At 36.8% G+C, this 12,238-nt stretch overlaps 2 protein-coding genes across 3 annotated transcripts; one reads left to right on the top strand and one right to left on the bottom strand.

Annotated features, from left to right (window-relative positions):
• The first annotated feature begins 1,742 nt into the window (after positions 1-1,742).
• On the top strand, positions 1,743-6,459 carry LOC113319366. 2 transcript variants are annotated; one of them, XM_026567632.1, is made up of 8 exons: positions 1,743-1,800; positions 2,312-2,401; positions 2,515-2,575; positions 2,693-2,769; positions 2,873-2,914; positions 3,000-4,963; positions 5,121-5,271; positions 5,625-6,459. In XM_026567632.1, the coding sequence occupies exons 6-8, from the start codon at positions 3,005-3,007 to the stop codon at positions 6,269-6,271; spliced, it is 2,757 nt and encodes a 918-aa protein (XP_026423417.1). In that variant the 5' UTR covers positions 1,743-1,800; positions 2,312-2,401; positions 2,515-2,575; positions 2,693-2,769; positions 2,873-2,914; positions 3,000-3,004; the 3' UTR covers positions 6,272-6,459. The 2 variants fall into 2 exon arrangements, with proteins under 2 accessions (XP_026423417.1, XP_026423416.1); XM_026567631.1 differs by lacking the exon at positions 1,743-1,800 and adding an exon at positions 1,833-2,211.
• Positions 6,460-7,709: 1,250 nt separating this feature from the next.
• Positions 7,710-11,454, bottom strand: LOC113319367 (la protein 1-like). Its single transcript, XM_026567633.1, has 10 exons — positions 11,314-11,454; positions 11,152-11,230; positions 10,873-11,028; positions 10,635-10,774; positions 9,840-9,988; positions 9,208-9,303; positions 8,768-9,104; positions 8,367-8,514; positions 8,163-8,244; positions 7,710-8,025 (listed from the first exon to the last, which is right to left on the bottom strand). The coding sequence occupies exons 1-10, from the start codon at positions 11,362-11,364 to the stop codon at positions 7,956-7,958; spliced, it is 1,308 nt and encodes a 435-aa protein (XP_026423418.1). The 5' UTR covers positions 11,365-11,454; the 3' UTR covers positions 7,710-7,955.
• Positions 11,455-12,238: the final 784 nt, after the last annotated feature.

The following is a 12,238-nucleotide window of genomic DNA, read 5'->3' as shown; positions in this document are numbered from 1 at the left end:
ACCAACCTGATTGTTTTTCAAAACACAAAAATTTCCGCCCAAATGGAGTTGATAGCAAACTAGTTTCTGTATGAATAGTCGGTAGCTGGTCGTTGAAATCAACATACCGACTTAACTTCAAGTTCAAAATATTTCGCTCTTCTAGTCTCTTTTCATTGTGGGGTTAAAAAATATCTGGAACCCAAAAACCACCAAATATATCAAAATTTGGTTCCAAATCATGTGGGGCTTCTTTAGCAAAAGACATTAAAATTGACAGTGACCAGAATACCCTTAAATGTGGATACACGTGATTTGTTAGAGTGGGACCACATCAATCTAAGATGTGTTACAAATCCATCCAAGTTCTCTGATTCTCGATGGTACACTACACGAGCTAGCCTAGACGCTATCTACTGAGGCATGGTACAAAAGCCTTTTTCTTTTCCCGTATAATCTGCCAACAAACGAAACATGTGACCTTAAAAACCGCACTCCAGAGTTAGAGTGCAGAGTCATCGGGTGAGACCAGAACTCTTTCTGCCGGTCAAAAAGCTCCCCAATGTTTTAGCTGCCGGTCATTACTTAGCCAAGTCGTGCGAGTCGTGACACCTCCAGCAAGCCACAGCCGCAATTAAAGACTATGATTTCACATTCACAAGTATTCAACCTAGTTTAATTGGGGCACAAAAAAAACAATTAGGTCATTAAAACTCAAATTGAGTCATTTCTTAACCAAAATATTTTTACATGGCTAAACTGTCCCTGAATGATCAATATTAAAATTTAATTAAGTTAAGTTAATTAGTGTGGTTAGATTATGTTAGATTAAACTCAGATTTTAGAATCATTTTTTTTTGTTGTTGTTGTTGTTTGAGTTGAGAAGAAGAAGAGGAGGTTTTAGAGGAAAATTTCGGATTTTTAGAAGTGAGTAATTCAAGTAGGGGAAATGATGTTGGGGAAGGTTCAAGTAACAAAGATGATTGTGTTGATGGTAAGATTATCTTAAATTCTCCCATGGATTGGATGTATGTCACAACACAGAGAAAGAGTCGTCAATGTTTAGGGATGTATACCCCAACGACTCTAGAAAGTCGTCAATGTATTGACACCAAAAATGACGACTCAAACCTGCAACTTTTCCAGGTTATGAAAAATCGTCAGGGTATTAAAAAATTTCATTGACAACCCTCAACAGTCGTTAATGTTTGGACTGTTTAAGTGACGACTCTAAACTGTCGAAGATTCATTAATGGCGGAAATGTACGACAGTTTTGGGTCGTCATAAAAATGATCAATTCCCTGACGACCCTTTGGAAGGGTCGTTATTGTTTTGGTTACGCATTTGACGACTTAAACAGTCGTTAATGTTTTAGAAATGTCGTTATACACTGTCGTTAATCTCTAAAAAGAGTCGTTAGTGTATGACAGTTTAGAATCGTTATTGTTTTGATCATGATATATATGACGACCCTAAACTGTCGTTAATGTCGGTGAAGGATCGTTACTTGAAAAAAAAATATTAATCAAGGGTAAAATAGTATACTCATCTTCCGACTTTTACACCCCTGAAAAATTTGTGGGGCAAACAAAATTCCATGGCCCCCAATTAGAAGTTATGGCCCCAATTAAACTAGGGTATTCAAGCACCTCATTTGGCGCTGTAACTATACAACACCAAAAAATCATATACTACAACATCATATCAAAAAAGAATTCAAATTACTGTAGTTTTGGCTGATTTTCCTTTGGTTTCTTTCTTTCGTCATTTCCGTAATCAGAATTTTCCACCGTAGTACCCTGCAAGAAATACACCGACAGGTACTGAAATTTCCCTTAAAATGAATAAAATTAAATTATTATTTACTCGTGAATTTAAAAATGAAATCTTTTAACTAGAAAAGAAGAGATGATTTGATAAGAGACTTCAGAATAAAGACAAGTCAATTCAACTACTCTACTCTGTTTTCCCAATTCAAAAAATACAAATTCAACCACTGTTTATGTGTATGTGTATGTGTATGTGTATGCGTTCTTCTCTTGTTTTCTGTAACTTAAAAAAGGGGAATCAGTTGATAAACCCTGTTTATATCCCAAGAACATACCTGGGTTCACTTCAAATTTCAGTAGAAATCATAACTTTTTGGTGTGATCAACAAAAATTGTAATCTGGGTTTCATTTGTTCTTAAACTTTGAGCTGAAACAGAGGAAAAAATTTAGTCTGCAATGAGGTACTAACATGGGTTTTGATTCAGTTTCAGCAGTTTCTTATGAAATTTCTTGATTTTTGTTTGATTTCTCACATGGGTTTTGTTTCTTTTTGTTATGAAGGTACTGAGAGGAGAAACAAAAACAGAGGAAGGAGGAAATTGGTTGAAAGTTGAAACATTTATTGACAGAGACAATAATCACATGTTTATGGTGATGAACCAAAAATCTTATTATCACTTATTACATGTACAACACTTTATTTTTGATTGATTTTTGAAGTTTAAAATTTACTAAGATTACCCCTCCATCTTTCTGTGAAACAGAGAGAAAAAGAGCTCTGTTTACAGTAATGGAAGAAGAGCCTAGTAAACTCACAAGCAGCAGGTAGCAAATTTCTGACTATGGGTTTAAATTTTTGTTTCAATTAATTTTGCATTTATTGTTGAAATTTACTGCATTTTAATTCTCATGTCTCTGTTCTTATCTGGTTTATGAATACAGATAGAGACCAAGAGAGGAGGAGCTTTAGTTGATCAATTAAATAGCAGGGTAAAAAGCAGAGGAAAACAAAAACTAAGGTCTAAAATTTCTCTCTTGGTCTCCCTTTTTACACACACAAACTCAAATGTATTGCTTTTTGAAGTTTTTTGAACTAATCCTTCATGCTTTATCCTGTAACAGAGAAGTTCTTGCGTAAATCTTCATTACAAAATCCAAAATCATGTAAGTAATTTATAGAATGAAAATGATGTTTCTTGATATTTTTTTTTGTAATGAAATATCTGAATTTGTCAAATTATTTTTGTAGAGAATATGCCTCAAGACAGTTTAAAATCAGTAGTTTATAGATCACTTGTATCATGTGATGATCCAAATGGAGTAGCAGAGAATGAGACAGTAAGAAAATCCAAAAAAAGACACAATTTGATTAGTACTACTACCCGAAAGACTGCGACGACGCCGACTCGGAACGATTCATATAGAGGAGATGATAGAAATGCTCCACAATCTTCATCACATCAGTTGTTAGAGGTTTCAAGAGGAGCTCAAAATCTAAACCATATGATTGATTCATGGTCAAATGGGAGTATTATGAATGGGCAGCATTCAGATGATATTGCAAGAGATCTTCTGAGAGGTGCTTTAGATCTTCAAGATTCTCTTATCATGCTTTGCAAGATGCAAGAAGCTTCAAAATATATGTCTCAGTTGAAGAATAAACATGAATTGCAAATTCAAGAATCTGATGAAGTGGGTACCGGAAGAGTGGATTCAGGCCGGTTTAGAATTGAAAAGGTTGATTCCGGGAGGTTTGGAATTGAAAAGGTTGATTCAGGGAGGTTTGGAATTGAAAAGGTTGATTCAGGGCGCTTTGGAGTTGAAAGAGTTGATTCAGGGCGCTTTGGAGTTGAGAAGGTTGATTCTGGGCGCTATGGAGTTGAAAGAGTTGATTCGGGGAGGTATGCCGAGAGAATTCACCGTGGAAGTATTGAGAATTCACGACTTTGGGCTGGCGAGTCGTCGAAGAATTGCAGCGACGAGCTCAAGAAAGTTATAAGAGATAGTCTTTCGCGGCAAAACTTGTTGCCAGTCTCATCAAATGAAGAAAATGCGTCTCTAACTTCAATTTCAGACGTTCCAACCACGAGCTCTAGTCACTCTTCGACGGTTTTGTCAAATGATTTTGCTTCTGTGGACAGTTCTTTATCATCTACAGGGACACAGAAGAAGGCGAAATCGCGCAGTGTGATTGCAAAGCTTATGGGTCTTGAAGATTTTCCGTCAGAACCTGCTCAACTTGCTCCAAAACTACCAGACTATGAGAAGGATTTGATTCCGCGAAGACCCATATCTGATGTTGAGAAGCCAAAGGCAGTGAACCCGTACTTTGTCAATCGAATTTCGGACCCAGAGAGGACTCTACAAGAAATCATTGAGACAATGCAGTTTAAGGGGCTTCTGCAGAGTAAAAGCAAGTCACAGTCGCATTTTCCCAAGAAATCATTTTCAAAACATTTACTAGTAGATGATGAAATGCCTCCAATTGTGATCATTAAGCCTATGCGCTTTCCAAGTCGAGAGACGAAGAGGTTTAGTCAAGAAGAAGGAGCCTCATTATACTACAAAGGAAAGTCAAGAAGAATGGAAGATCAAAGGTTTGTTCAGGATTTGGTTGCTGAGGAGCCAAAAGTGGTTATTCAAGAGTTGGAAATTACAGAAGAGAAGAATGTAATTGAAGCTACTGCTGAAGATCAAGAAGTTGTGAACTCTAAAACCATGAGTGGGGGATTGAAAGCAAAAGGAGAAACTCGAGCCAGAAAAGTAATCCGCGAAGATGGGAATCTTTTGTCTAAACAGATACTCAAGAAACCACGGCCGAGAACTCCAGAAATGGCTTCAACCCATAAGACAAAAGATTCTTCTGTTGCTCCTGCTTCTAAAATTGAGAAAATAGAGAAGTCTAACAGTAAAGTAGGCAATATTGAACAGACGTTGCCCACAAGAAGAAAGCCAATGCAGAAGGAGGTTGCAAAAGCATCAACTCCAGCACGATCACTTGAACATGTCAGAGCAGTCTCTACTAAAGTGAGGAAGCTGGAAAATGGATCCACGGTCACAAGGGATCGCGTGCACCACCAACGAAGTACTACTGCAAACCCTGTCTTGAAACGTTTGGTAAAACCCGGGCCAGGAAATGTCACTGATCAAAAGAAGAAACTTCGGACAAGGAAAGCAAAACCAGTGAGAGATTCTCTGCTAGATGCTCCCATTGTAAGTATTTGTTATAAATTGTTTACTTTAAAAACTATCCTCCCCTAAGTTCCTTTTTCTCCTGATCTTAGAAACATGTTCTTCATAGATATACTAAGGCGAAAACAAGTAATTACAATTGCATTGTGGTGATAAAATGAATTCAATTTTTTTCCAGACTAATACTTCACAATGCAAAGATAGAGCAAATGAAATCCGTCAGACGGATTCATTGAGTACTGTTTCTACTTCTACAAGCACCTCTACTGATACTCAAAACTCACCAGGCAAAGATGAAGAGCCAGAGGCCGCGAAAGTTCAGATGAGAGGTAATTGATAATTCTTTTACATGTACATGTAATACTAACGGTAATTTCATAATGTTCATGCATAGTAAGACGGGAACATCAAACTACCCCAACATTCCAAAAATATAACTACTTCAAATGATTGTTTTTCATAGTGTGTTTGGTATGCAAAAAGCTAAACTAAGCATTCTGTCATGGAAACATAATGATTATTCATCCTAATTTAAGTTAACTAAATAGAAAAGTATGGGGTTGGTGCACTTGTTTTCAACTTAATAACTCAACAAGTACATGAGTCTGAAGCAATTCTTAGAATATGGCTCAAATGTTATCTGTGTACCAAAATATTTACATGTTCTCTTGTTTACCTGCAGATTACAAGCACGAAGATCAAACTGTTCTGGGCGAAGTTACCTTGCAGATCGACGAACATAGCACTGACATCTCATCTACAGAGGAGGCAAAGCAGGATTTTGACCATAAAAAGGCTATCCCTTTACCTGAAATTGATATGAAGGAGTTTTTCTTAAGCAGTGCATCATTTGTCAATTACGCAGAAGACCTCTTTGATCTCCATGTAAACCAACTAGTGGTTTTACAAACAACATCATTCGAAGATGTTGGAATGATCAAAAGCAGACTCTATTTGGACTGCGCAAAAGAGCTTATAGAACATAAAAGCCACTGGAACTCACAATCACGCCATCCTCTTGTTAAGACCCGTTTTACAAATTCAAGAGTTACCATATCTCTAGATGGGTTGGTTGAAGAAATTTGCAATGAAATGGAGATTCTGAAAAGTTACAGTAAAGATGATGGTGATAGTATTGTGCCTGTAGATAAACTGCACAAGATGTTGGAAATTGATCTCAAGAGGAAGGAAATGCTGGGTAATGGTGGATGGGATTTGAGTTGGACAAGCGGATTTTCTGTCGATGATGCTGAGCACATGATAGGTAAAGTGGAGAAGGAAGTTCTAAGTGAACTGATTGATGAGTTCATTGCAGAACTAATATGTTAACAGATCATTATATGTACTTGTTGAATTTGTCATTGTTGTTCAGTCACAAAATCTTCAAAGAATTTTTTAGGTGTAAGCTAACAGATGGGAGTAGTACCTCATCTATTGTTGGTTGGGCTGTTATGCCATGTACATAAAAGAATTCATGATCCCAAACATGAGTTTAGAGGATGGTTTATTTTTTGGCATTTTACATCTCAAGCAAATTGTATTCCTTGACAGATTAATGTGGACTGACCATGGCATTTGAAACAACATAGGAGTCTTTCTTTGAGGGTCTAAAAATTCAGACAGTTGGTACCAAGACAAGTTCATGTATTACAGAAGAGTCTTAAAAATCTTACATCAAGATATTGCAAGCCCTTATAATCACAACAAACAACCGAAACCAGAGTCAATTATAGTGTAAACCAGTATTACTAGAAGAAGACCCTTTGAAGATCAGGAAATTGAGCGTTTCCAAAGTAAAATAGATGAAAGTGCCTTTAGAATGAGTGAAGTAACAACCAAAGTTTGAACCCACAATGCATTGCCACCCTGGTCCGTATATCATGTCAAATTCCTGCAGGAAATACAGCAACAACACAAAGCATATGAAAAAAAATCCAAGCAAAATGTATTCAAGAAGTTTGAGTTTTTTTTCCAGTTTTTTTGTAGCAAGAAGAGAAAGAAAACAGGTTCTATGGACCATAGTTGATGATGAACTACCTTTTTTAATTTTGGCGGCAATGGATTTACAATCGAAGACGTCGTACAAGTCGAGTGCTTGCGAAGCCGAAGTCATGGCTTGGATTTGCATCTTCAATGGCATGTCTGTGTCCTCTACCAGTGCTTTACCTTCCAACATCCTCTCTAACTTTTCCAAGACAACAGAAATCCTGAAAGGCTCAAAGTGAAAAATGTTTTCCTAGACAACAGATGCTGGAAGGCTCAATGTGAAAAATGAGCTAGAGATCTTCCAAGATTTTATTAGCTGAAGCTAATCTCATCCAACCTGAGATTTCAATTTAATGCAGAATGAGAGAGCTTTCATGGTGGCACATCACCCAATATTTATTTCCCTTTTATTCTATCTCCTCACTGTAAGGACACAGACATGCCAGAGGCCCAGAGATGATAAAAATCCAAATTTGCTGATTCATTTCAACATGACAATAATGTTAAAGATAGAGATGGAGAGGTAGATATTAGACTAAGGTTAGCCAGAATAGCAAAATTTATCAGAAATTTGTGTCATATGCCATCTTGGACCTTCCCACCCCCAATTATGGGAGACATTATTCTACAGTAGGATCCACTTGTTAGATTCCTTCTATTGGGGTTATCCTGTATCTCCGTAGTCGGTTTCCAGCTAATTTCTCTTAAAAAGTTAAAGAATCATAGAGCATTAGCATTACGAAGGATCTTTTCCCAGATGGAATTGCAACATTTTAGAATCTAGCTGAAAACGAAGAAAGCTGATATGAGGTAAACTGGCAGTATCACAGAGTTGAGCACTAAACTGGCAACAAAAGAACTCTCCAATTTCATATTATCCAGTTAAAAGAGAAGAACGGATTGAACACTTAAAAGAGTAACTATTATAGCTCATATAACATATAACGTGGATCTTACAGTCACCTACATTTTACCAAAATTCTGAACAAAGAGACTATCGTCTATCTGGTCATGGTAGACTTTAAGCTCAAACTCTTTGAGCTTTATGCGGCCTCCCAGAATCATTCCCTCTTCGTCCTCTAAAGTTTCTTCCACCCCTGCACATTACCAATGAGCACAGTGTTTCATTTAGAAGGTAACCAGGAAATCAGTACTAAAAGGAAATAAAAAGTCTGCTGTATGTTTAAAATTTCCATTTGTGCTTTCTATACTGGAAAGTAAAATGATTACACACCTTCCATGGTTGCCTTTATCCCCTTGACGACGATTGACCTGACTACCACGAAGTAATCCCCAGTACTCCTTTTCAGCATCACCTGAGGTAAAGAGACGAAACGCTTTACTTTGTGCTAGTTTATATACACAGGTACACTTACAGAAAACATCGAATTGCACGAACATAGAAACACTTGAATCATGTACAAGGAGCAGACCATACCGGTTACTGCTTCCAAGGAAGCTGTGTAATTCCTTTTAACAACCAGGCCTCCTTCGACCAGCACTGCTGCAGCACGAGCTTTTTGAGCTCCTTCTGGATCTTCAAAACGTATGTAACCTGATTCTGCTCCCCTTGTGTAGTCAACATACTACATATACATGAAAACCAAGAAAAGAAAGGAAACCGTGTTAGAATCTTGTTGAAAGAACTAGAACACTAAACAAATCCTGTTTTCTTTAACAGTGCTTTTTGAGATATTTTAAGTTTTCAACAGCAGGACATAAAAGAGAACGCAAGATAGAGTGGAGAAGAGTAAAAGTACAGAAATTAAAAAGATTTGGCTCTACTAAGAGTGCAAGAATATCAACAGAACCAAACAATTATCCATGCAAAAAATATACCTTGACGGTTCCAAATTTACCGAAGGTGCTCTTCATATCCTCACGTGTGACAATATCCTCGCCATCACTGTCAGGTCCCCCTCCAACTGTTGTCTTCTTTACATTCTCTTGATTGCCATCCTCATCTGACTTCTCTTTACTCTTACCTTCTCCTGTATTTTTGTCATTGTCAGTCTCCATAGCTGAAGTTTCTTTTTCAGCTTCTTCAGAGTTTTCTGAGGCCTTCTGACCTTCTGGAACTCCACCATCAGTAGTCTCAGGAATGGCTGTATCTTCAACAGATCCTCCTGCTGAGATATTCTTTAGCTTGAAGGAGACAATTAAACCTTTGGGATAGCTGTGAAATAATACACCCACTGTAAGTACAACATACCAAGAACAATGGAACAGCTAAAAATGAGAAGACCGAAAAGTGTGGGGGTGGAAATAAGGGATCCTACTCTGGCTCAGAGTTGGTATTATCTTTAGATTCTCTCAAGGCGCGAGTTTTCTCAAATTCAACCTTCATTTCTTCTCTTTCAACATCATAATCTTTCCTGAATCACCAAAGATAAAGTATCAACAAGTTTCATTCTACTTCAAATGGTTTCCTATGTGCAAACAAAATTTAAATCCAACAGCAACAATTGCCAGAAATCGAAGAGAGTGAGAAAATATACGAGACAATCCTTCCTGAATCACCAAAGATAAGTAACAACATGTTTCATTCTACTTCAAATGGTTTTCTATGTGCAAATGAAATTTAAATCCAACAGCAACAATTGCCAGAAATCGAAGAGAGTGAGAAAATATACGAGATATGGTAGTTGAGAAAATATAAGGAATATTTGACGCTGTTCTCCCAACTCATTTCACTCTGTGGCAATGAATTGGTCTGCACATGGTAGTTGATCCTTAATTTAAGCAAACTGGACAAGGAGAATGCTACTAAGGTTCTCAGATAAAGGCTTTACAAGTTCTTAAGCAAGTTAAAAATATCATGGGAAACTCGATTTATAAGTTCAATCATATCCGAATATCTATCATTAATGAAAGACGAAATGAACAACCACCAAAAAAAACGACGACTTACTTAGGTTTTAGTTCAAGCTCGGTGCCAGCGTAAGATAGGCTTTGCTTAAGAACATTTGCAGCATCTTCGTCTGATGAGAATTCAACTAACCCAGTACCGCAAAAGACTTTTTTATCTCCAACATGTTTAGGTAGCCTTACACTATTCACCTGAATGAAGAACAAGACTAGTCAAATACGGAGCATGACACATTTTAAATGATGTTAATCATTACAATACCAATGTGTCAAAAAAAATTATATCCATGTCAAGCATATCAACAAACAATATGATAATAGTACTAATGCCTGAAGTGTATTATATACAACGTTAAACGTTACTCGCGGATTTAGATCTATTAGAAACCCAAATCAAGGACATAGCTGTTTCAGCTAAACAAGACCATAACTGCCTACTAACGATGGTAGCATTTTGATGTGGCCTCACTTGTTGTTTAAGACATTTCCAAGTGCCTTTTTTATGTTTATCCATTTCCACGCAGACTCTCACCACTTACATCAAGAACATAGTTTCAGCCAAACAAAACCCTTCTTGCCCTCTAACAACAATGGCATTTTTTAACTGATATCGCATCACTTGTTGTTCTGAACAATTCTAAGTGCCTTGTTTCATGTACATAGGCTAACAAATGATGATTCACAGCAAAATCAATTAAAACTTAAAAAATATCTAAAACAAGAACTCTTAAATTAGTCCTCACATTGTTTTCCCAACTACCCAATCGCAATTTTCACACGAAGTTCCATAAAATGCCTAAACCCTTTAACGAAATCGGACACATTAAGTGTCGATTACCTTTCCATATTGAGAAAAGAAGGTCTCCAGATCTTCCCGAGTAACATCATGTTCGAGAGGCGATACAGCAACCGTTCTTTCATCAATTTGGTGGACAACCTCTGGTTTTGGAAGCCCAGTTCTCCTACCAACTTTCTTCCCTGCATAAATGAACAAAAAGTTGCACAAATTAGCAATAAAAATTACAAACCCCGCCGCAGACAAAGAAGTAAACTCAACATAAACGAATCAGACTTACCATCTTCGGAGAATTTGAGAAGCGTAGATGCTTTTTTCAGGGTTTCATAAACAGCTTTCAATGTATCTTCAGAAACATCTTCTGGTTTCAACTCTCCACCCAAACCAAGATGAAGTCTCATTCTAGCGAATGAACAAATTAAAGCCAAGCTAACCACTATAATCACAGTCAAGGCCAACAAAATTGAATAAACTAGATAAATCAATAAAAAGTTAAAAACTAGTTAAACCCTAAAAAAAAATACAGAACCAAATCAAATTAAGTGATTAAATAGGATACATCCATCTTCGCTTTCTTCAATGGTTTTCTTCAAGAACCCATCTCTTGGAATATTGCTATCGCTGAAGTAGAATTCAACCTAAAAAAGGCAAAAAAAAAAGGGACTTGAATCAAATTAACACTGAAATAAAAGGGGGGAAATTAGGGTTGAAATTTTAAAACCTGACGGATGATTTTCTTCTGTGTTTCTTCATCTAGTGAGCGAGTCGCCATAGCCTAGAATTTGAGCTTGACTTTGGAGAGAAAACTAGCGGTAATGGTTTGTTTTTCTTTTTTCCTTCTATCAAGTACACTTAGGGTTTTAGCGATTTAGTGTGATGAACGAGGGAATTTATATAGTTGGGTTGGGAGTTGGGATGGCGAAGAGTGGGTCCCACTTCGTAAAGTAGAAATTAATGTTTAATCCCAAAGTTGTTGGGCTTTGGACACTCTAGTCCTCTCATCTCAAACCTAGTTCTAGAAGGTCCAAATCTACCAAATTTTGTACGGGTTAATCCAAACCTGGACGATTCAGTCCAAACTATTTTTTTCGTGGGCAAAAAGACCCTTCAGTTAAATGTAGTATCACTTATCCGTGATTCAGTTTCCATCTTTTCATTTTCATTTCATAGAAAATAGCTCTCCTGAGCGAAGAAAACAATCATAAAACTGAATCTCTTCGTTTCAATGAAATTCCAATTTTGTCGTTTGTATGATAATCGAACAATGATGGATTCATCTTTGAAAAACCTAAATCGTCGTCATTGAAGAGTAACTCAAAATCGAAATTTTTTGGCAAATCAGTTTGAAGATTTCATCATTTGGAAACGATTTGAAAGATGAGAACGTGTTTTTATCATTTAATTTGAGTTTATCTCCCTCCCTCCCATAAAAAACCGAGAGAGAAACCCTTTAAACTTTTTTTTCCATTAAATTTGAAGATCTAGAGAAATAAATTTTATTTTGGTTGATGGAAAACGGAGGTCGTAGACAGATTATTGAGCATTGATCTAATGCGTTCAGAGAAGATGTCATTTGTCATAGAGTCGTTTCTTATCTACGAGATATTGGACTCCTACGATTCAAGGATGTAAGTAGTAGTAGTAAT

This window comes from Papaver somniferum, chromosome 10, assembly GCF_003573695.1.
Source record: "Papaver somniferum cultivar HN1 chromosome 10, ASM357369v1, whole genome shotgun sequence".
NCBI classification, from domain to species: Eukaryota; Viridiplantae; Streptophyta; class Magnoliopsida; order Ranunculales; family Papaveraceae; genus Papaver; species Papaver somniferum.
The sequence above is the reverse complement of the archived record's forward strand: the minus strand, read 5'-3'. Positions and strand labels throughout refer to the sequence as shown.